This window comes from Centrocercus urophasianus, unplaced genomic scaffold (genome assembly GCF_019232065.1).
Source record: "Centrocercus urophasianus isolate 14NV4802_14NV808 unplaced genomic scaffold, USGS_Curo_1.0 seq_10, whole genome shotgun sequence".
NCBI lineage: Eukaryota > Metazoa > Chordata > Aves > Galliformes > Phasianidae > Centrocercus > Centrocercus urophasianus.
The window spans coordinates 12,246,400-12,269,781 of record NW_024884142.1 but is presented as its reverse complement, the minus strand read 5'-3'; the positions used below and the strand labels follow the sequence as shown (position 1 = coordinate 12,269,781).

Genomic DNA, 23,382 nt, shown 5'->3' with positions numbered 1-23,382 from the left:
CTTAGAGATAGGGGCCCATGAGCTTGAGTCTTCTGGGATGCCAGGAAAGGACAAGATACTTCAGATTTATTCATGTATGCACTTCAATATTGCCTGCAGTGTGAGTTGGGATGCATTTTACTGCTCAGTAGAATTGCTCCTTAATTTGTTATATGTGTCACTGATTCTTCATGACTGTAATTCCACCTTGTGCATGGTCTCGTGAAAGCTCTTCTTGAATGGGAGTCCCACCACTCATGTATTCCCTTAAAGAAGACCTATATTCCATGATTTTCCAGACATTATTTGTTTATTTGCTCACCGCTGGAATGAGTACTCAAATCAAGTCATTTACCAATGATCATCTTGCTCACTGAGCTTGGTTTCAGCTAGTATTGAATGGCTGAAGAGAACATCCAGGAGAGGAGCTAGTGAGCTTTGTGCTGAGGTTCCAAGTCCAGTTAGGAAGAAGGGACATTTCTTAAGTTCCTCAAATGTATGATTGTACTGAGTTCTATTTCTGAATATTGCACTTCAGGCATGACATAGCGGACCAGACTGAGCAGGGTAGCGTAATGTATCAGATTTGCTCATGCTCTGTGTAAAGGAGGCAGGCCTAATTAGATGCCCCAAATAGGTAGTTTGTATCCAATATATCTCTTTCAGTTAAGAAGCATTTTGTCTTTCTTGTGCTTGTTGATATCCTGTGATAGCCTTTCTAAAATGACACTGAATTTCTTACTCCGAACAGATTTCTCTTGAATAACAGTAACAGGGGCAGATTCCAAATGATTGGCTACAGACCCTTTGAAAGAGGATAATGGTTTTAGTAAGGTAAAGGTTTCTGATTCAGGTGTTCAGGAATACTGCAGAATCACAGAACTGTTTGAAAGGAACTTTTAAAGTTCATCTTTTAACTTTTCGCACAAAGTCTGAAGACTGGCAATTTAACGGCACAATATTTTTGATGGATTTTGTCAGCACCAGAGGTACTTTGAAATAAAAAAAGGGAGAGAGCAGTATAGATGTTTTTCCTTCTTTACACCTAAGGAGGAATAATAATACTGCTAAGAGTATAATGTGTGTTTTCCATGTGGCAAAACAAAAGACAAACATCCTCATCACAGGACATTTCAAAGGAAAGATGAAAGTTTAAAAATTGATGTCCCTCATTTTCTCCATGCATGATCTTTCATAGATTCACAGAATCACTACAGCTGGAAGGGTCCCTTGAAGGTCACCTAGTTCAGCTCCCCTGTAATGAACAGAAACACCTACAGCTAGATCAGGTGCTCAGAGCCTGATCCAGCCTCACCTTGAATGTCTCCAAGAATGAGGCATCCACCACCTCTCTGGGCAACCCATTCCAGTGCTCTACTACCTTTACTGTAAAACACTTTTTTTCCTAATAACCAATGTAATCCTCTCTTTTAGTTTGAAACCATTTCCCTTGTCCTATCACAGCAGACCCTGCTAAGGAGCTCTCCAGTATCATTTAGCAACATTGACTGTAAGACAAATTGTAATGTCATAAAAGATAAAGTCCTGCTGACTATCTGCTTTACAGCAATCTGCCAACTTATTTCATTTTGGAGGTTTTGTTTGTTTTTTACAGTTTTAGTGTAATTAATTGTCTAAATTGGGAAAAAAGTAAAATCTGTTGATGGGACTCTGAGGTAATAAGATCTTTAAAATATTTTGTATGTCTATTAATTTTAAGCCTTTTGAACTGTAAATAAAATCCAGGTTTTATTAAATTAAGCAATAGAATCCCTAACTTTTTAAATCTCAGTCATTGTGTCAAAAAGAATTTAAAGGATATATAAACAACTCCTACTTGTACCACTGCAAATGAGCTCCTGCTTTAGATTTCGCATCAGTTAACTTGATTTACTGAATCACCACAAGATCTGCAAAATCCACTGTGATCCTTTAGTTTCTTTCATTCACCTCTGAGTTCTGGATTTTTCTTGCCACCCTCAGGAGTATGTCAGTTGCTTTTGTGAGCTGCAAGTACATGTATCCTTGATATCTCTCCTTGTGACCCCTTCTCATCTCACAGGGTTTTTCCTCTCAGCATTCTCATATGTTGCATAAGTAAAAATCATTTTCCCTCATACTCAGAGGATCCTTCCTGACCTAGCTTTCTTAAAATAACAAAAATGACACAGCTAAGAAAAAATGCATAGATAAAGCCTTTCACAGTGTAAGTTTGCACTTCTCATAGGTTGACTGTCTAGCTGCAATCTGGATGGAATACGAAGAGGGTAGGTAATCATAATGATTGCTGAAACTTTCAAAACATACCACATATTTCTAACATCAGTACTTAGTGGGATACCGTAGTCACAGAGGGGGTATTACCTACAGCAGATGGTTTGTTTTAAATAAACATTTTCTTTATGTAGTCATGAACTAATTTTCCAGAGATTGGACTGATGCCTAGCACTTGATTTGAAGTCTCAGCTACTTGTGCAAGATCTACAGTGGCAGATAGAGAAAAATTACTTTTAATTGTTTTTAATTATTGTTAATTGTATTATTAATACAATTAATAATAACAATAATTGTTTTATTGTTTCTGTGTGGGTTTTTTTTTTGTTTTTTTTGGTTTTTTTTTTTGTTTGTTTGTTTGTTTTAAATTGTGTGTATCATGTATGCATATCCTATGTTTTCTTCAGAGGAGGAAAGATCACTTGATAGCTTTTGGGATGCCATGCTGGGCAGCAGTTGGAGCTCATTGGAGAGATGAGAGGGCTGCACCTCTCGTGAAAGCAGTTGAGCATAAACAGTAGAAACTTTCAAAATATGGAGTGAGGCCAAGATAGAAAAATCTATGAGTGAGTGGGGCAGAACAAGCAGAGAGCAGACTGAAAAATTTGAAGGTGACATAGCAATAGGACTAGAAGGAAGGGCCTCAAGTTGCACCAGGGGATGTTCAGGTTGGATATTAAGAAAAATTTCTACTCTGAAAGAGTAGGCAGGTGCTGGAACAGGATGCCTAGGGAAATGGTAGAGTCACCATCCCTGAAAGTGTTCAAGAAACATTTAGATGTTGTACTGAGTGACATGATTTAATGTGGAAATATTGGTGATGGATGGATGGTTGGACCGGATAATCTTGGAGGTGTTTTCCAACCCTGGTGATTCTGTGATAGACTGAGAGAAGTTGTGTAGTTTGTTGAGACTCAGAAAACCAAGGAATGCTACTGAACTGAAAAGCAAGTCTGTAGGAACATGCTGGGAGTAGAAAAAATTGTTGCCTCACCTTTTATTAAGCATTGCTATGCAATGGATGTCAGTTTTCTCTACTAAAAACATTTTCTGATGTGATTCCAACAGTCAGGCTATTCTGTGGGGAGTTTAATGTCAACATATTTATTTAAATATTTCAATAAAAGAAAAAGGAAATCACTTTCTCTTACTGCCATCACTGTGGTGATCTACAAGTCTGAACATGGTTTTTTTTTGTTTGTTTGGTTGGTTGGTTTTTCTTTTGTTGTTGTTGTTTTTGTTAGTTTTTTTTTGTGTGTGTGTGGTCTGCTTTAGGTATATAGTAGCAACAAAATATGTCTAGATACTGAAGTTAGCACTTGGAGTAGACCTGTATAAGCTGAATGTGACAATGCCTTCTGCTAGCATCATCTCAGGCAATAAAATAAGGACCACCAGTAAAAACACACCAAAGCTTTAAAGCTCATAGTCTAATTTTAAGACCTCAACACTGAACTGACAGAGTTGTTAAGATGAGCTTTTGTTGAATTAACTTCCATTTTGCTAAATCTTTCAAATATGTGATATATATTTTAAGTATATGTATGAAGATATATATATTCAGATGTATACGAAAATGTATGACTATGAATAACTTTTTGAGTCTAGTGATGTTAGACTTGACACACATATTAATGTGAACTGATTTACAGGCAATTTCAGATGACTTCTTCAGACAAAAAAATGTTTTCAGTGATGTTGAATATAATGTTGTAAAATTGATGTTATGTGCTTTGTAAGACAAAGTACTTTCTGACTGTAGTTATGCATAATTGGTGTTATATGTTAGTGTTTTACATTTAAGCAAAAATTATGCAATGATGTGCCTTCATGCTGTTTCTGTCATTACAAGTAAGTCACTGCATACAAATGCATTTCTAGTCTCATTAATTGCTAAATAACTGCAGGATCACTATGCACAGCTGTCAAAGAAACATATCTCAAAGAATACAGCTGTGTTATACTAAATTACTAACATCGTGTCAGCAATACAAGATGACTATTTGCTTTTAATTTCTTAGTTTGAGAAGGTGGATCATTCTTGAATATAATAGGCATTTTAAGAAAGATATATATCTGTTAGCAAAATGTACATACATGTACAGTTAGTACTTGTCTGAAAGTTTACTGTCCATTAATATAGTCCAAGATGAGAATTTAAACACTGAATAGGAAATCTGTTCATTAAATTAATGGAATTTGTGTAACTTAATTTGTTACTTGGTTTTGAATGTCTCATTCTTGGGAGAAAAAAAAAAAAAAAGAAAAAAAGAAAAATAAAGGTTTGCTCCTTCAAACAATTAAGCATTGAAGAAGTTTCTATGAGCATACCCTCTAAAAAATAACATTAAATTAGTTTTTTATTTTTTGGTGTAGTGTGGTGATAGGTATCAACATTTTTCCATCTTCTACAGCTGGAAAAAGTATTTCATTAGATAGATAGATAGATAGATAGATATAATATATATATATATATATTATTTTTTTTTTTTTTAACATAAGCAATTGTCTTTCATGATCTGATTTCCAGGTTCCCCTGGACCATCCAGTGATCACAGTAGTGGAGCTTCATCCCCCCTCTTTGACAGTGGCTTGCATTTGAATGGGAACTCGGCTAACACTGTAAGCAAATTAATGTTAAAAATGTGGTATAAAATAAGTAAGTTCTCTCCCTATTCTGAGATTTCTAATGCTAACATAATGCTGTATTGCTATTCTGTTTCTTTGATGACTTTCTTCTGGTTGGTTGAGGTTTGTTGGTTGTATAATCTTTTATTTCTAGTGTAGATACTGCAAAATTCTGTACTTGTGAAGTGGTCAACATGGGGTCCTGAATGGCTAGGTTCTTACTCTGAGGCAACTGAGAAGGTTGTAAGAATGAGCACAGCAAGACCCTATAATTGTATGGGGATTAACACATGAAATTTAGACATATTTTGTTTAACTGCAATATTGTGCTATGGAATTTAGTACAGCTAAAGATGTTGAAATGCACACAGAATTCAGAAAAGAATATAAATGTTGAATTCTTGAAGCAAAAGTTTCATGATAGAAAAAATGTGAGAAAAGGAAACAGAAATAAAAAGGAAAAGCAAACACAGCAAAACAAAAGTCTTTTTTTTTTTTTTTTTTTTAATCCAGAGATTATGCAGATCTTTTTCTGGAGCAAACAGTTGTTATTGAATTAAATGCATCATTGTGCAAATAAAGTGTTCTTTTTTTCTGGCAAAGATAACTAGCTGTCAAAACCAAAGAAGATAGGATGTCTTAGCAGGTGACAGTGTTGCCGTCTTCTTAAAATGAAGATTGAAGATGTAAATAATAACTTTATAGGAACAGCTGTTCCTTCTCTAAACCTGTTTCTCTTTTAACTAATTGCAGCTGTAGACTCTTCAGTAGTTGGATATTAAATTTTGCAGAAGGAATGCCAGTGAACAAAGTACAAGCTTCTCCTATGCTCTCTCTCTCTCTCTCTCTCTCTCTCTCTCTCTCTCTCTCCCTCCTTTTTTTTGTTCAGACCTACCAGTTTCTGCTGCTTTTCCCAAGTGTTGCACTTTTTTTTACCATTACCCCTCTGTGTAAAATAGCCCTGAGGCTATCTTTCATCTGATAAAAAGCAAGTTTTCTACAGAAAGATGGCAGAAGATATTTAAGCCCCATTTTAATATCACCTCACTTTGAGTAGTGTGCTACATCATGTAGGCTTGTGTTGCAGTCATATGTTCCTTCCAAACCACAGTCAGATCCATGCTGTTTTAGAGAATGCTTATATAGTCATGAATGGAAATGCTCTGCTGTGTAAATATGTGAAGGATTTTAATTACAAAACAATGGCAAAAATACTGAAGAGATAAGTTCCTAACTATCCAAAATATTCTAGATTTCCAGGCCAGCCCTCTGCTAAATTGTGGGAGTCAAAGGGACATGGCCAACCTCTTTTTAGTGATCTGTGGGGACAGGACAAGGGAAATGGCCATAAATCGGAGCATAGGAAGTTCTGCACCAATATACAAAAGAGCTTCTTCATAGTGAGGGTGACGGAGCACTGGAACAGGCTGTCCAGGGGACTAAGGTAGTCTCCTTCTCTGGAGATATTCGAGATCTATCTGGATGCCTACCTGTGCAACCTCTGCTGTAGGGAGTCTGCTTTGGCAGGGGGGTTGGACTCTGCGCTCTCCGGAGGTCCCTTCCAACCCCTACAATTCTGTGATTCTGTGAAAATGAATATATGGATAGATAGATAAGTAAATAAAAAAGAGTCCTGGGATAAAACAAATTCTTAAGACACTTTTGAATAGTAAGGAAGTTGCCATGCAAAGGGAGACTGTAGTAGCTTTTCACCTGATTGAAAAGTGCAGCTGAATTGTGATATTCTGAAATTTTTTTTCTTCAGTTGTTTTGTTTCATCTGTTTAAATGAAAGCTTTGCTCTAAGAAAGATATCGCCTACTTCAGCACCAAGTACAGTTCATAAAAAAAGAAAAAATACAGATGCCCAGCACTTGATGGAACCTAGAGAATGCTAATTCTTCAATGTATATACTAGTCCTTGCTTCAGAGTTAAAGAATGATACAGGTCAATCCCAAGCCAGTACAGGCCAAAAGGGAAGAGGATCCAAGCAAGGGCATGGAGATTCTCTTGCTGAGTAAAAGCTATACTTGATGGGTACTTTAATGCAGTGAACAGACCATTGAATTGAGATCAAGTTGTTCTGTTGTTCTGTTTCACTTTTGCATGTTTCTGTAGCGCTTTCCAATTTAGTATAAAGGTACTATTTGTCATTCTTAAGTTGTATTTTATTCTCCATTTTTGCAATCAGTAGCTCACTTCAAAGAAGTTTTAAGATTTCAGATCAATACTTTTTCTGTTAGAAAAAGGTACCAGTAGACTCTGAGAACTCACAATCTGAAAATCCATGATTTTATTACTGAGTATGAAAGCATTAAAACCTTAAATTGACTTCCAATTCATAGTGCGTTATTTGGTAATGTATGGGCATAAAACATAAAACATGAAATAACTAAAAAAGTAGGTAACTTACAGAGAGGTAACAGTGCTAGTTACAGGCACAAAAGTAATCATTGCTATGTATTCCATTTGCTGAACACGAAATGCTTAAAACAGATAAACAGTTACACTTTTGGACAGCTGGCATGGTGAGAAGCCATATGAAGTGAGGAAAACATACTGCAAATAATCATAATTTTTTCCATTAATAAAATATGAAATGACCACCCCCTTTTTACATACGGGGAAAAATGATGCAAGTTTTCTATTTCTGATTTTACCTCTCAGGGATCATAGCTGTGGAAGCTGGAAAAAAGGCTATTTTCGTACAGAGTAGGAAGTAATTTTATGGATCTGCTTATGAAATGCTTTTGATGTTGAGTTAGTAAATTGTTTAATTGAGATTTAGATATTCAAAAGTGCTGTTCCTTAATTCTGAGTTGATTTTTACTATGATGTTAATGAAATGAATAAAAGGTATCTCTAAAAGTCTAATCTTTTAGTTGTATTGATTCACACTGTCGTTGTTAATCCTTTCCATAGACTTATTTCTTTTACTATTTAATATCTGATTCAAGTTAGTTGTTTCTTCTGGATAAATAAAAGGCAAATATTGTTTTAGTGTTTTGTAGATATTGTTTGTTCTTGCAATTGTTTTAAACTTAGAGCCTCAATGAATTGCAGTGAAAGGAATAATGACACTGAAAAACAAAGTTTTCCTAGGTGATAAATAAATGAATACTAAACAATATTTGCTGCTTTGTGACATCTAGTAGTAGTTTCAAAAATGTTCTGATAAAACGCTGAACGTTAATCTGTTATTCACACACAGTTTGAGAAGAAGGCTTAAATTTTTTAAGTGCGGATGGCCTAAATCCAATTCTTTTTTTCACTGGAAAATAAATCAAAGACCAAGAAAGGTTAGATAAAAGGTTCTGGCTTTGTTGTTTATCTTTCAGGAAAAAGAAATGTAAATAATGTACGAAGTAAAAAAGCAGCAACTGCTTAATATTAGGTTCTATTTTTTGATTTTGCATACTTTCCCACATGCTGCCCTCTCTTGTGAATCATAATTTCTTCTATTTCTTATGATTTTTTTTTCATTTTTTTCTTTTCAGTAGCAGCAAAAAGAGAGATAAAAAGAAGATAAAGAGATACAATTTCTGGTAGAAATTGAATCATTATGCTTTTATTTATTTATTTATTTATTTATTTCACCTGTGATTAAATATTTGGATTACCTTGCTTACTTGATGAGATGTAGAGAGTAGCTTTTATGACCAGTCAACAGGAAGCTGGTTTAGGGAGAGTTGGATTGCTCAGTATATTTCTCTGAATGCTTTGAGTACCCTTCATTTGCATAGATAGACAAAGAAGTTTTGGGGGACAATTTTTATTGTTATAGGTGATGCTATTCTGTTTGGCCTATTGTGTTCAGAAATGCAGAATGTGAACAACGTACGAATTAACATTTATTTATTTATTTATTTGTACAAAATCACATATTTTTTTCCCTCATTATCTGTTCTTCTACTTAGAACTACAAAGGTACAAAGTAGACTGCTTTAGGGCAAAGCTTATTACCAAAAGAAGTTAGAAATCCATTGCATGATTAAGCAAAATTATTACTATTTATCACTTGTTGGCAAAATCATTAACAGAAAAAACCAGTAATCTTTCAGATATACTTACAGGCAGTATTGGAAGTTATTGGCTAGAAGGAGTTAGTAATATGTGGGAGCATTCATGAGATTGACGACTACGTAAAGAATCTGATATTTTAGAAATGAAAGCAAGCATTATTATTATTGTGATTATCTGCAGAAAAACGACCTGTATCAAGTTGCTATGTTAGCACAGATGAACTTTAGCAGTTCAGACATGTGTGAAAGGCTTATAATTGAAAAAAAACAAAACAAAACAAAGCAAAACAAAACAAAAAAAAAATGAAATCAAGGCAATTGGTCCTTCCACAAAGTTCTACTCACTGTCACTCCACAAGTTCCTACAACAAATTTATATTTACTGAGTTCCTCGTCAGTAATAGGAGTAAAAGACAAGCTTCAAATTCATCCAGAAGGGTAGTCAGATTATGTTAAGGCCAAAAAAATTCCCTAACCAGGAGCCAATTTTTCTAACCAAGGCAGCACACCCCGTTTTGGGATCTATAACGCTGCCAAAAGATGTCTGTAGCAGCCAAAAATTGTGTACACCTCTGTTTATAAATAGTGCAATAATCTCAACATTATATTCTGTTCTGTTTGTTATATACTTTAATGTGGTGTTTTGATTTCTAAATTCTGTTGTTGTTTGAGAAGAGTCATGATTGCTGTCTGCTTTTGTGCTGAGATTTAACCTAAACTGAGGGAAACAAATTATAGCAAAAGGCATAATAGTCCTTAGGTATTCTCAAAAAATACCTTAGTCAGGTTTGTACCTTATTGGCTCATTAAAAAAAAATAATAACAGCTAGCACCACAGCTGCAATGAAATATTCATTTATTTTTCCATTGTAAATCACTTCTACAGAAATTTATATAATTGTAAGATTTTTAATTTGTTGCTCATCAGCAGAATAATAATCCCAGTCACTGAAATGCCTAGCTATTGCAGTGAGTAGAGCAGTGTAGATCCTTAACACGTATTCAGACTCTCCATGTAAACACCACATATAAGTGCTAGGTGTCTGCAAATCCATCCTTTAATTAAAAAGCATTAAATGTCTTCAAGAATTGCTGTTAACTTTCAGAAGTTTGCATGTTAACTTTCAGAAGTCTGCAGCATTAAAATTGAATCTGTTTTTGTATTAGAAATGGAGGAGTAGTATCCTTGTTTCACATACTGTTTTACCTTCTTCTTTAATTAAACAATCTGTGTCACTTAAAATAATGTAGAATAGAGCTGTATAATTAAAAGTTCCTTCTTTCATTCAATTTTAAAGACATGAAATTACTTGTACAAATTGTTACTTCATCTGGAAGGGCTTGTTTTCTATGTAAAAGCCTTTATCTATTAAATGATTTGGTGGTGCATACTTTATCACATAATTACTGTCTTAAAGCTGTCGCAGAATTGTGCACCTACATCTAAGCATTCCATTAAAAATAAATAAACAGTCCGTCATCTGTGCTAATGCTACATCAAAGGAATGCACAAGTATTTGGGTATTCATTAGAAGCCTCTGAATTTTAACGCAAGTCAAATGCTCTAATTGACTCCTATTAAAGTAGATACCTCATTAAATTTTTCTTTAGCTGGGCATCACAAGTTTCAGTCCCGTTTCTTCTCATGACTAAAGGTTTGTAATTATGTTGTTCCCTGATTAATGTTAGGTAAGGCTCTTGTACTGCAAAATGGAGCAGTCTTGTTTCCTTCCACAGCCGTTCAACAGCATGTATTTTGTGTCTCCCTAGAATAAATATTGGCAAATGCTCAGTCATGCATTGGTCAGATCAGTTCATTGATTCACTGAGAACTAATCCTATTTCTAAATATGTGTTTATGTATGCATTTATTGCAGAAATACATACAATGTACACTTAGATTTGTCAGTGACCTGACTGAAACCTATAGAGAGAGCTCATCCAATTCACTGTGACTTGAGGTGCTGCCAATGCTTTTAGAAGAAAGGATACAATTCTAATAATTCTAGTTCCTTTCTTACAAAATAACTGTAAGACAGATCTTCCTACTTTGAAAAGAATGTTATATAATGGGGTTTCTTTTGAGTGTGCTGCAGTATCTTCACTAATTGGTTTTGGACAAGGTGCTCTTCAGTTTGTACCAAAAAGGTGCAATGAAGTTAGAATTTACTAAACTAATCCTTTTTTAAAAAAAAAAAAAAAAAAAACTAAAATCCACTACAATGTACTAACTATTTTCTTCAGTTATGGCTTAAAAGATGAAGCTATGCTAGACCATTTCAAAGTTGTTTTCCTTAGGAAAATATTTCAATATGTGAAGATCAGATGTTGTATTACTCTTGCAAGCACTGTCATGTACATATACAGAGAAATGTTTGATACTCTTTTCAGAAATTCTTAATGATGTTCACTAAAGAAAAAATAGGAAAAAAAAAAGAAAATAGAAAGAAAGAAAAACCCTCAGAAGGTAAATAATATCATAATCATCCCTTGAATAAAGTGTCATCAGAGGCAGTAATCTAGAAATAGTCACGTCTGTTACTTACACAGGCAGAAATGCTTGGTAGAAGAATCAGGCTCAACAGTGTAATGATACACTTTGAAAGAAAAAATTCTCTAAAGTTAAAAAAGTGATTAATTCCAAATGGTTAGTAAAGGTCTTACAGGAGGCAAGACAAAATCACAGAATTTACATTATGAATTTTTGCAATGAGTATCATATTTCCTTCTTCTTTATTTTCTTTTTGTCTGTTTTACCTTTCAGTCTTTGCCAAAACAGAAATTGTTAATTAATTTAAATTAAAACAGAATAAATGAAAGTTAATTTTACTGTTGTATATATTTCCTGTGTTCTGAAACTCTCCATAACAATTTAGCAAATATTTGCAAAAATTAAGAGATTTCGATAGAAAATGGAAGTCTTACAGAACACAAGTCTTTTGCAAAGATTGAATTTATGATTAAAACCTCAGACTCTGGTAAGATGTCCTGTCTTCTCTTTATTCCTCAGGACTGGTGGCAGCAGCACAGTAATAAATAAGTAGCTTCTTTCAAGGGAATAAATCATTCATGCTAGTTAAGTCTTCTAAGAAAATAACTGCACTAACTGTCATTGTCTCTTTGTTTAACTGTGATATAGGAATGTTTGCAATAAATACACTAGTATTTCAGGTATGGTCCTTACTTTCATCCTCTAGGAAGATTTTTGCCTTTCTGTGAACTGGACAATATTGATATGGTATTATGAATTGTAGTATGAATTGCAAAGTATATTTAAAGGCGATCTTAAGCTTGCTGGACAAAGTGGCTGTGTTACTGAGTCTAACACTGAATTAAGCCAGTTTTAGCCTGCCTATAGCCCATGTTTAAGGAAAGAGCAGTGTGTAATACATCCAAATGTATCACTGTGGCTGCTTTCAAGCTGCAGCCCTAACAGAAGCTGCAAACTAAATTACTGGGGAGAATTCAAAAGTGTTTCTCTTTGAGAATATGACATTTTTCTTGCAGAGGTTTTACATTTAATGAGTAAATAAAATAAATTGTAAGGTAAAATAACTGAGTTGTCTAAGCCTTATGAATTATATTTGAAGTCAAAAAGTTGAAATCCCAGCCACTTATGATCTGTTTACTTCTTTTCTATATTCTTGGCAGAAGATTAATTACAGAGACATATCTGATTACTTCTGCTTAATGGAGGACTTTTCATTCTACTTATGGTATTACTTCTTGATTGTCTCATAATACGTAGCTGTAGAATATATTTAAAAAAGCAAAAAAGCCCTTGTCCATATTGTCCTTCATAGGTCAGTGATTGCTAATGGGATATAAGATCAGTTCCTCCTCCAGGGCAGCAGTACACAGCTGTCCCAGGTGGGTAGTGATTATGCGTCATTATAAACTGATCCTTGTTCAGTGTTCTGTCAGAAATGAGAATTTTGTATTCAATCCATTTCTTAATGGGCAGGTGTTACAAATAAATTGGCATTAATTGGCAGCATTGTTAGTGATCTCAGTAGAAATCCAAAGGTGTGAAATGAACAAGAGGATAAATGCTGTGATTGCAGAGATGATCTCTATATAGCCACATTTTGTTAATTTTTTTGGAGGACTGGTGTGGGGAACACAAGCAGCAGCTGTTTAGTAGAACAAAAGGCTTGAAATTCATGCCATCTCAGTACCCTGAGTCAGACAAATGGGCCATCTAGACAAAAAGGTCATCCTCAGCAGATGTCCTCAAGACAACCCAAGAATAGAGGGAATATGTAGAATGATTTATGCGGTATATTCTCTTCCCCTCCAAAGAATTCTTATATAGGGACTTCTGGAGCCAGAGATTTTTACATAAAGAAATGTATTCTTTGTTTCTACCCTTACTGTATATTAGGATCCTACTGTATTTTAATAGAAAGTGAGCCATTATTTCATAGTCCCTTTCTCTGTGTTTTCACTTTTACATACATTTCTCATACAGTCATGTCAGCTGCTTCTTTTCCAGTCTAATTAATCTTTGTTTGCTTAATCGTTATTTGCATGGAAACCATTCCATACTTTTCAATATTTGCTTTTCCTGCAGCAGCAAGATTTTATTTTTGAATGTTAATCATCTGTTCATCTTCTGTTACAGTGAAGTTAATGTTATCTTTCCTCATGTGTATTGTATATTTATCTATAATATTTTAGCAGTCCTTTATCTCTCAGTCATTCAGCAACATGAGCTTACTCTGCTGCAGTTTGCAGTTTGATTTTTTTTACAGGCCAAACCAGCCCTGAAACCATTGACATTTCTTCATTACTTCTTGTGTGCAGTAAACTTAGTCTATTGCTTACCATTTTATCCAGATCACTGATCAATGATAAATCAGTGATTAATCAGTGATAATTCCAGACATATATATCTGGGATTCCCCTGATAGTGCCCTGCACAGTGAAAACTAGTTATTGACTGCAGTGTTTTGCTTGATTTATTTTAGTTATTAAATTAAGCTTTACTTAATAGTAAAGGGCTTTGTTTTACTTCATAGTAAATCAGTTAAGAAACCTTTGTGGGGGACAAATGTTTTTTGTCAGCCCAAGTATGCATTAGTGATTGGTCCTCTCGTATTTACTAACTGCTTTGGGCAACTCTAGAAGACTAATAAGGTGTGAGCACTGTTTGCAGAAGTTACATTTGGCTTGCTTCTTCCCAAGGTTGTTATATTTATCTATGTGTTTTGAAGAATGCATTGAAGAATCTGTCTCAGATTTCAGTGCTAGTAGATTATAGGGCAAATTGAACAAATTGAACTGCTGGATCTATGATAGTATTTAATTGTTGTGCAGTGGCCCTTTGGCCATGGATATGTTTTGTATATTTTGTCCTTACCCAAGATAAAGAGGTTTCTACTTTCTGCACTACCATGAACTCATTAGTAGAATATGGCTTAGTAAGAAATGGACATTTGAGACTTGGACCAGCTTGACTGCTTTCTATCCTTTCCCAGCTCTTGGTCATTTCTGGCCAAAATCACGCAGTGGGGATCCTGCATGTACAAGTAGTATAGACCTTGGGAGGGGCTGTGGGTGTGGAGGAATCCTCTGTGAAAAACAATTTCTGATGTGCTTATCTGATGTCAAAACTTTGAAATGTTCTACAAGGCCAGATTTCCTTAGGAGTTTACATCAGTTTGACAAGTTTAGCATTTTGGTAAGAATACTGTACTGTACTATTGCAGCATCATAATTTTGAGTTTAAAAGATGTTGACCCTAAAAGGTTTTTTGTCCATTTCTTCTTTTTAATTAATGAATCCAGTGAAGGATTTTTGAAGATTCTGATCATTACCTACATGAAGATATTTCTTCTTTACAATGGTGTCCTACTAAAGCATTTGACTGAATTATAAGAGACCACACTAAAATACTACATTGATAGCCTCTTAAAAGAACAACTGAAATTTATTATGAAACAGTCTTTTATATATAAATTATCTAGATATTATATATATATGGAGAGTGGAATGGATGGGAGAAATAGGTGAAGATGTTTTGGCAAATTTTATGTTACTTTATCTTCTGATTCCTGGATTTAAATTCAATGAGCATATTTAAGCATTTATGTTTGATTGGAACAGGCTACCTTCTGCTTTATTCTTAGACATTTCCGTTTCTGAACTTTCTGAATATTAGATTGTACTGGTCACTTGTAGCTTTGGATTTCTTGCAGTTCTGCCAATGAGTTTTATCTGTGCAGAGACCAAAATATGCATGAGATTCTTCACCATGATATTACCAAGTTAAAACTAAGTTTTAAAGACACCTTAGCTTTTTGTGGCTAGATCTAGGACACAGAATTAGTTTTCAGACTTGACTATCAAATATTCATGCTGCTACAACATCAGGACACATCAATCAAATGAAAGCTGGATTGTTCTAGGCATTGTAAATACCCTAAATGAAACTATTTTCCCTGAAGGATTTGCTGTCTAAGAGATAGTTTTGTGTTACCAATTCTGGCAATTTTGTTACTCATTTTTCATTAATTAGAGAAGTGTTCCTCAATTACTCTCAGTCATCTTGTTAGAGACTGAAAGTCAGTGGTTTTTTAAATTTAAATAAATAAATAGAAAGATCAACCCTTGATTACTGTAAGAAAGAGCTTTAGGAAAAACACAACCCTAAAACCTTATAAGCAGGAAGAATAAATAAAGCAATTCCCAGAATGATTTGTATTTTGAGTAAATTTTATGGTTTTTAACACCTGAGTATGAAAGAACTGAAGTTGGATCATTGTATGGTTTATTTGCTTTTGTAAGTGCTACTCATTGCATGTTTATGGCTCTTAAAAAGATAATCTACTTTTCTACCTCTAAATTCTCTGTGCAGGCTGGGACAAATTTCAATTCAGATATAGATAGCACAGATGTCTGACTTTGACCTGAATTTGTATTTCTGAATTCTCCTCATTTTCCTCTCTGTGCCTACAACAACTAACTTTATGAAGTTAAACGTGCAGGTATTATGGTACTGCAGAGATGTAAATATTAATGTAAATTTCAGCTTTATTATTTTTATGCATTTAGTAAGAAACTCCTACCTCATTCTATTGTTCATTTAATAAGCCTTTTTATGCTCATAATCATGATCATAAATTTTGAATGGTACACTGAGCATTAGTTTCCATCATTTTCTAATCTGTTCCCAATTTAATTGATCTTTATCTGTAGAAACTTTTGAAATCATTTACAAACAAAGCCAGTTACCATCATTTATTTCTCTTTGTCCCTTATTTGGTCTCTGTCTCTCTGTCACTTTTTCTTTCCTTTTTCCTGTTTCCTGTTTCCTTTTTCCTTTTTCCTTTTTCCTTTTATTTTTTACCCCTTTTTCCTTTAATTTTGCTTCTTCACACTTTGGACATGATTCTGTACTTTCAGTCCCTGATAGACTGGTGTAAATGGGTATTATTCAGAAGGCACAAACTGCATATTATGCAACTATATATTGACTAAGATGTATATCTCTTTGAAGTTCCCTGCAAGTTTTAGTTTTAGTAGTTCTATAACAACTTTTGAACTTTTATAAATATTTTATTTTAAAAACATTTTATACTGTGTTGCCTTCATGCATTAGTTAAATAGTTAGTTGCAAGGCATAAGATGCATGAATGAATAAACAGGCTGAACCATCTCTATGTAATCTCTACTCCAGAGTTAACTGATATATGGGCCAATTCCTCTAGTGTAATTTGCAATGGCATTTGTAAACGTTTGTTTTATTTTCTTTTATATGTTTTAATAACATGAATTAAGTAGATCATAGAAGTGAGTTCTCACTGTTCTGAGATCAGGATATTCCGTACTGCTTAGATAGCATCAGCAATCTTGTCTTTCAAGTAGAAGCATTTGAAAGGAAACTTCAGATTTCAAATTTCTGCAGTTCATACATGGATAGAGGTATCACAGAATTCAGAATTTTAATTCAACTATTAAATAACACTACGAATAAAAGTCAGTTAAATAAATAATAAACCAGTCTTCTTAACGACTACTATAGTCCTTTCATTGGGATATCATTGTGTCTTTTTCTTTGATGATTATTTGAGACATGTTAAGGGGTTGCACAGATAAAATTAGTTTAAACTAAAAAAGTGTTTTATGTTGTGTTTAGCAAAAAATCAATATGTGTGTGATTAAAACAAAGACAGTGTCCTTCTTATTGTCAGTTATAAATATTAACAAAAACATAAATATATTTAGTGTAAAGGCAATACTAAAATGGACAAGCATAGTATCAAGGTAGCCATAGTTTCTTTCTACATAAATTATTATTTTTATTTCTCTATTAAAACTTGATTTTATTGAGTGGTTTTATTGTATGTATTGTTCATTTCTGAGTCAAGCAGAGCTAGAGAGGCATATTCATGGATTTTGTGCTGTGTTGTCTTGTAGACTGTACTTACTGATTCTCATTTGTTCTGTACAGGCTCCATCATCACCTTCTTCGCCCATAGCTAATGAACCAAAATACGAAAAGCGCTGGCTAGACACCTTATCAGTTCCTTTGTCAATGGCTCGAATCTCGAGGTACAAAACTGGAACAGATAAATTGAGGTTTGTAATCTAAAAAGGAAAGCACTGCATGAGTTAGCTGTACATAATATTTTGCTGTGAAGTATAGGTTATGTGTGAACTCTTTGAGTGGAGATATGAAAGTCATGTTATTAAAGCTGTACAGTCCATTTTCTCTTGAGATTAACACCATGTATGGTGATTACCAAAGAGAAAGTAAAAAAAGGAACATAAATGTAGCTCCCACAAATATGTTTCCATAGCCTATTTTATCTTGGGAATTCAGTTAGCATCAGCAGTTTGCCCAGACATTAAGTTTGCCATCACTTGAATTAATTTTTAAGATACAAACATTTCACTCTGTATCTCTGTAATAGAATAATTCTTCATTCTCAGGTTTTGATAATGTCAGTTAACATTCCTTTTTCTTTACAAATGATAACATACTGCACAATCATCATGACTATGCTATGTAGAAACTCATATTGACACCAGATTTTTGGCAGAGTATACTCTCCTCTGTTGTATTTTTGATTGTAGAATCTTGCCACATCTCACACACTTAGACAGTAGTTCATAAAGCATATATGAAATAAGATAGCAGAGCAGATTGTCCTGGACTTTGGGAAGTATGTGAAAATAAAGTGCAATTTAATGAAACTTCAGTAAACAATATACTTGAGAAAGGTTAGCAATTAGTCAAATATTCAGTCAAATAAGTGTTCAAGCATCACAAGTCAATAATAATAAATTGCCCAAAAATGTTTTAAATTCTTGTGCATCCTTAGTCTGAATGCCCCCATCAGTTTCTTCGTTCCTCCTTCAACTGACTTTTTCATTTGGAATAACCCTTTCAAATTTGTGCATTTTGAAAATGCCTATAGGTAACATACAGTCTGATACTGTACCAGGTCTGGTTGAGATGGAATTAATTTCCTTCATGTAGCCATACAGTGTTGTGTTTTGAGTTTGTGACTAGACCAGTATAAATAATGCATCAGTGTTTTGGTTGCTGACCAATGCTTGCATCAAGCATTCTTTCTTTTGCTTTTAAGATAATTTATATATTTATCCTGACCTGCAAGTTTTCACACTTTCCCAGGTCTCTCATCTGTCCTGCTGGAGGTGGGAAGTAAGCAGCTGTGTGTATGCCTAGCTGCTATGTCCCTCAGCTCATCACAGATACAAATATTTTTCACATGAGGAGGGAGGAGCTTAATGCTTTCAGTCGCAGTCCTGGACAGATGCATTCTCTTGTGAAGCATCTGGCTTTCATGTATATTTCATGTACACTGCACTCCTTTATTACTGCTGTTCTGTTATCTTTGCTGTTGTTATTAAACAGCCCAAAATAAGATGGAATCCTTTCATAAAGACTATCAGCATCCTATGGTGTTTTAGTTGTACTAAACATTCCTTGTGTATTTTTGTAATCCAACAAGAATATCTAAAAGAGCATTAAAGAAATACCACTGTGAGATTAATTACAAATGTTATTCCCATGTTCACTGCACACTTTGCTTGTAAGAGGAAAGCAGAAAGATATTTGTTGATATAAAATAGATATAACATGGTAACTTGAACAGTGATGACAGTGACTTAACAAGATTCAAAATGGCTACATATCTTTCACTATTTGCTACTGGGTGGAGGATGCAAAAATCTAAGATCAAATCTTAGCCAAGCAAGTGTAGCTTTAAAAAACAATAACTCTCTTACTGAGGATTTGTTGGCAAGGTGTCACTATGTCTCAGTTTAATCTCTGTGCAAGCATTAAGTAACCTCAACCTCAAGAGGTGACTCCATTCAAGGAGAGATTCTGGTGTTCAGCCAGCTGCTTGCAAGATGGAATCTCAAAGAGATTCTTAGGCTGCTTGGTACTTATGGGGTAAGATGACTGGGTTATAGTATACATCTTAGAATTGGCTCTGTTGAAGTAGAGGTCTGCTATTAGTTCTCTGAGCACACAGTTTGAGACAGTTTGGTGGTCATTAACTGTCTCTGGTAAAATCTTGACTGCCGTCAGTCCAGAGGACAAGGTCTTTTGCACCTCACTGTATGCACTAGGCCTTGGGCATAACGACCAGGCAATGTTGGGGGCAAGGTGTTTATTCTTATCTAATAGAACCAGATTGCTATTACCCCATTTTCTCCTTTTCTAGAATTCATATTCATGTTCTTAGTACTATCCTACTTGCAGTCTTTCTTTTATGTTTATCCATGCTCATATAAGTATAAATTACAACATTTATCTCAGTAACTGCTCTCTAAAATGAAGAGTCTGCTTTGCATGAAATAAAACCTACACATGATTGTAAGTATAAATGGTGACATCAGACAGGATAACCGTCCTCCTTTCAATCATACCTACATTCCTTTGCTTTCTTTCACGTATGAATGAATTCATGCCAATTTCCCTGAATGTAACATGGATCCAGCTGACAAATTTTGCAGTTCTCTGAATATTTACTTGGAATCTATCTGCATAAAAACATAAGCAAAGTACCTTCTTTTCCAATATTGAGTTTGTGAGTCTATGTATTGTTTTTTTCACATTTTGTCTCCCTCAAGTTCTCTTCATGACTTTGTTTTGTTGTAATGCTTCTTTTGGTATTTGCCTACTGTTAGGTCAAACAGAATCTGATATGTTACTGTAACATATTTTTGTTGCCTTTACTTTAAAAAAATACATAGTATAACAATGTATAGCTTGCCAGCATCTATCTCAATATTTATGACCATATTTCAACTAGAAATAGGTTTTATATCTAGTGCTGTTTATTAGACTATAGTATAAATTTTTGTGACTTAGATCGAATCTAGTCTAATTTCAGTAGATTAAAACATTATTTCCTTTGTGGTTAAAAAATGTTTTTTAATTACCTCAGTTTAAATACACTGGAATTTTCCAGAAACTTTGGCAAGAAAGGACATACTTTTACCTTTTGTGTCCTGAGATAATCAGGAAAATCTGTATCTGTTCAACTGTTGTTCTTTTTTTTTTTTTTTTTTTTTTTTTTTTCAGTGAAAGAAAAAGGAGTTATCTTTTGACGTTTCATTACATTTCATTTTTCTTTTGACTTTTCCCACAAAGACTGAAGATTGGTGATTTAACAACACAAGTATATTTCTGATAGATTTCGTCAGTAGCAGACATACTTCAAAAAAAAAAAAAAAAAAAAAAAAAGATGTTTTTCCTACCTTATACTTAAAGAAGAATAAATACATTGCAAAGAGTATGAAGTGTCTCTTCCATGTAATGAAACAAAAGAAAAACATCCCAATCACAGCGTAATTCAAAGGAAAGACAAAAATTGTATCTGATGTTCCTCATCTTCTTTCATAGAATCATAAAATTGTTTAAGTTGGTAGGAGCCTTTAAAGGTCATCTACTCCAACTTCCCTGCAGTGAACAGGGACACCTACAGGTTGCTCTTAGCCCCATCCAGCCTAACCTTCAACATTTCTGAGAACGAGGCATCCACCCCCTCTTTGGGCAGCCTCTTCCAGTGCTTCACTACTTTTATTGTAAAAAACTTCTTCCTTATAGCCAATCTAAATCTCCTTTCCTTCAGTTTGAGACCATTTCCTTTGGTTCTATCACAGCAGAGCCTGCTAAAGAATCTGTCTCCTTCTTTCTTAGAGCCCCTCTTTAGATACTGAAAGGCCACTCTCAGGTCTTCCCAGAGCCTTCTCTTCTCCAGACTGAACAGCCCCAGCTCTCTCAGCCTGTCCTTGTGTTCCACCCCTTGGAGCATTTTTGTGGCTCTCATCTGGATGCACTCTACCTCAGGTCTGTACTGAGGACTCCACACCTGGACACAGTACTTCAGGTGAGGTCTCACCAGTGCAGACTAGAGAGTCAGGATCACTTTCCTTGACCTGCTGGCTGCCATTAATCTTTCCCACATTTATAGTTATATCTTCAGTAGGTGTGAAGATAAGTGTATTGACTACCCAAATCCCCTTCAGTTAGTGCAATTGATATTGTTGATGTCATTAGAGTATATTTGTTTGTAACATGTGAGTTTAGTTTCTTCTTTTTGATTACTTACTATGTTAATTACTGTTACCTTGCCTTTACAATATAGCACTGCTACTTTTATCATTCTGCAGTTCTTGCCATTTTTCCATGTGTGGGTACATAGCATTTTTTCACTGCTGGAGTTCATCAGTAAATTCAGTGTAAGTGAAATAAGTATGTCTTGCTCACCCAAGAGCTTGTTGTTCATGGGGTAGTTTGGGGCTTTTTAAAATTTTTAATACTAAAAAAAAAAATAGTAATATAGATGTTGGAGAATGTAGTACCATTCATTTATAATTTTTATTTTTCTTACAGAATGTTTAAATACTTATTTGAAAATATCTATAGCGCTTACAGCAGTTACTAGATAGTCTTAGATAATCATTTTTATTTGCTGTATTGACAGGAACTTTAAGTGAAGGTAGCTATAACTTCTTGTACATTATGAGTGTAGAGAAAGAAAAATAATTTCTTGTTTTGAGGATGGAATTTAAATAGAAGAAATTGGTGAACTAGAAGTTACTTTATCCAGGCTCTAGATGTTCTTGTGACTATGATCCCAACTACAAAAACAACAATTTTGGTATTAATTTCTGTTTCCTGGTATTCTGGAGATTGCAGTTACTGCAGTGTATTGTTCCAGGGTTTTGTGTGTGTTTTTTATTGGCTCACTATATTCTTAACAGAGAATCTTTCAGAGAGATTCTATTTCCCATTTTAGCATTTCAGTATGATAACAAAAAGCCTTTATTTATGTATTTAATTAAGAAAATAATGAAATAAGCCATCTTGATCGAGGTGTGGGAATTAAACATATTCTCTCTGAGTTACAAAAACTGAATTAGTATTTGATTGTAGTTTTTTGTTAAAGATTAGGGCGAATATGAGGAGAAGAATTAAACAAGAATGAATATTTACATAAGAAATATCACAGCCAAACTGAAATGCAGCAGTAAGGTGAGAGAGTGAGTAACACCTGATAACAGGTAAGATGAGAAAGAAAGTAAAGGTTTGAAGGGACATTATTGCCTCTTAAGGAATACTTGATTATAAAGAAAACAGAAGTATATTATTTAAAATCAATGGTGACATCAGTACAGAAGAGGAGTTATGACTATGTTATGAAAGGCTAAGATAATTGGAAATGGAATGTAACATAATAGTTCAAAGTGCAAAAGAATGAAAGAACTTTGGTGTTGCTACTATGATAAAGAAATTATGAACTACTTTTCCAAGGGAGCCTAATGAAGCCTTGAGATGGATGGCAGCAGGAGGATAAGGTCCATACTGTAATTAGGCACAGAATATCTCTGAGGTACCTCTGACCTGCAGACTTACAGAGAACAGATATTTAGAGTATAAAAGAATCATAGAATCTTGGGAGTTGGAAAGAACCTCTTGAGATCCCTTGATCTTGTGTCCAACCCCCTTCAAAAGCAGGTTCCCTTCAATAGGTTGCACAGTAGCATTCAGGTAGATTTTGAAAAAAAGGAGACTCCAGAATCTGTCTTGATAAATATCTGTTCCAAAACTCTGTAATCCTCAAAGCAAAGAAGTTTTTCCTCGTGTTCATGTGGAACTTCCTGTGTTTCAGTTTGTGCCCATCGCCCCTTGTCCTGTTGCTGGGCACCACTGAAAGAAACCCAGCCCCATCTTCTTGACACCTCCCGTTCACTTACTTATAGGCACTGATAAGATGCCCTCTCAGTCTTCTCCATGGGCTGAACCATTTCAGGTCTCTTAGCCTTTCCTCTAGGGAATAGAGGAATATAGGAAAGATGCTCCAGCCCCCTCATCACCTTTGTGGCTCTCCACAGGACAGTCTCTAGAAGATCCCTGTCTTTTGGAATGAGGAGCCTAGAACTGGATACAGTCTTCCAGATACAGACTCACCAGAGCAGAGTATGGGGGGGG

At 34.6% G+C, this 23,382-nt stretch overlaps 1 protein-coding gene across 1 annotated transcript in view; it reads left to right on the top strand.

The window, feature by feature from the left end:
• The window catches only part of SNTG2 (syntrophin gamma 2), a 232,779-nt gene that overhangs the window by 143,077 nt on the left and 66,320 nt on the right, over positions 1-23,382 (top strand). Inside the window, exons 8-9 of the mRNA XM_042822310.1 lie at positions 4,784-4,875; positions 17,359-17,486. Of these exons, the coding sequence (XP_042678244.1) occupies positions 4,784-4,875; positions 17,359-17,486 (220 nt within the window). The remainder of the gene's footprint in view (positions 1-4,783; positions 4,876-17,358; positions 17,487-23,382) is intronic.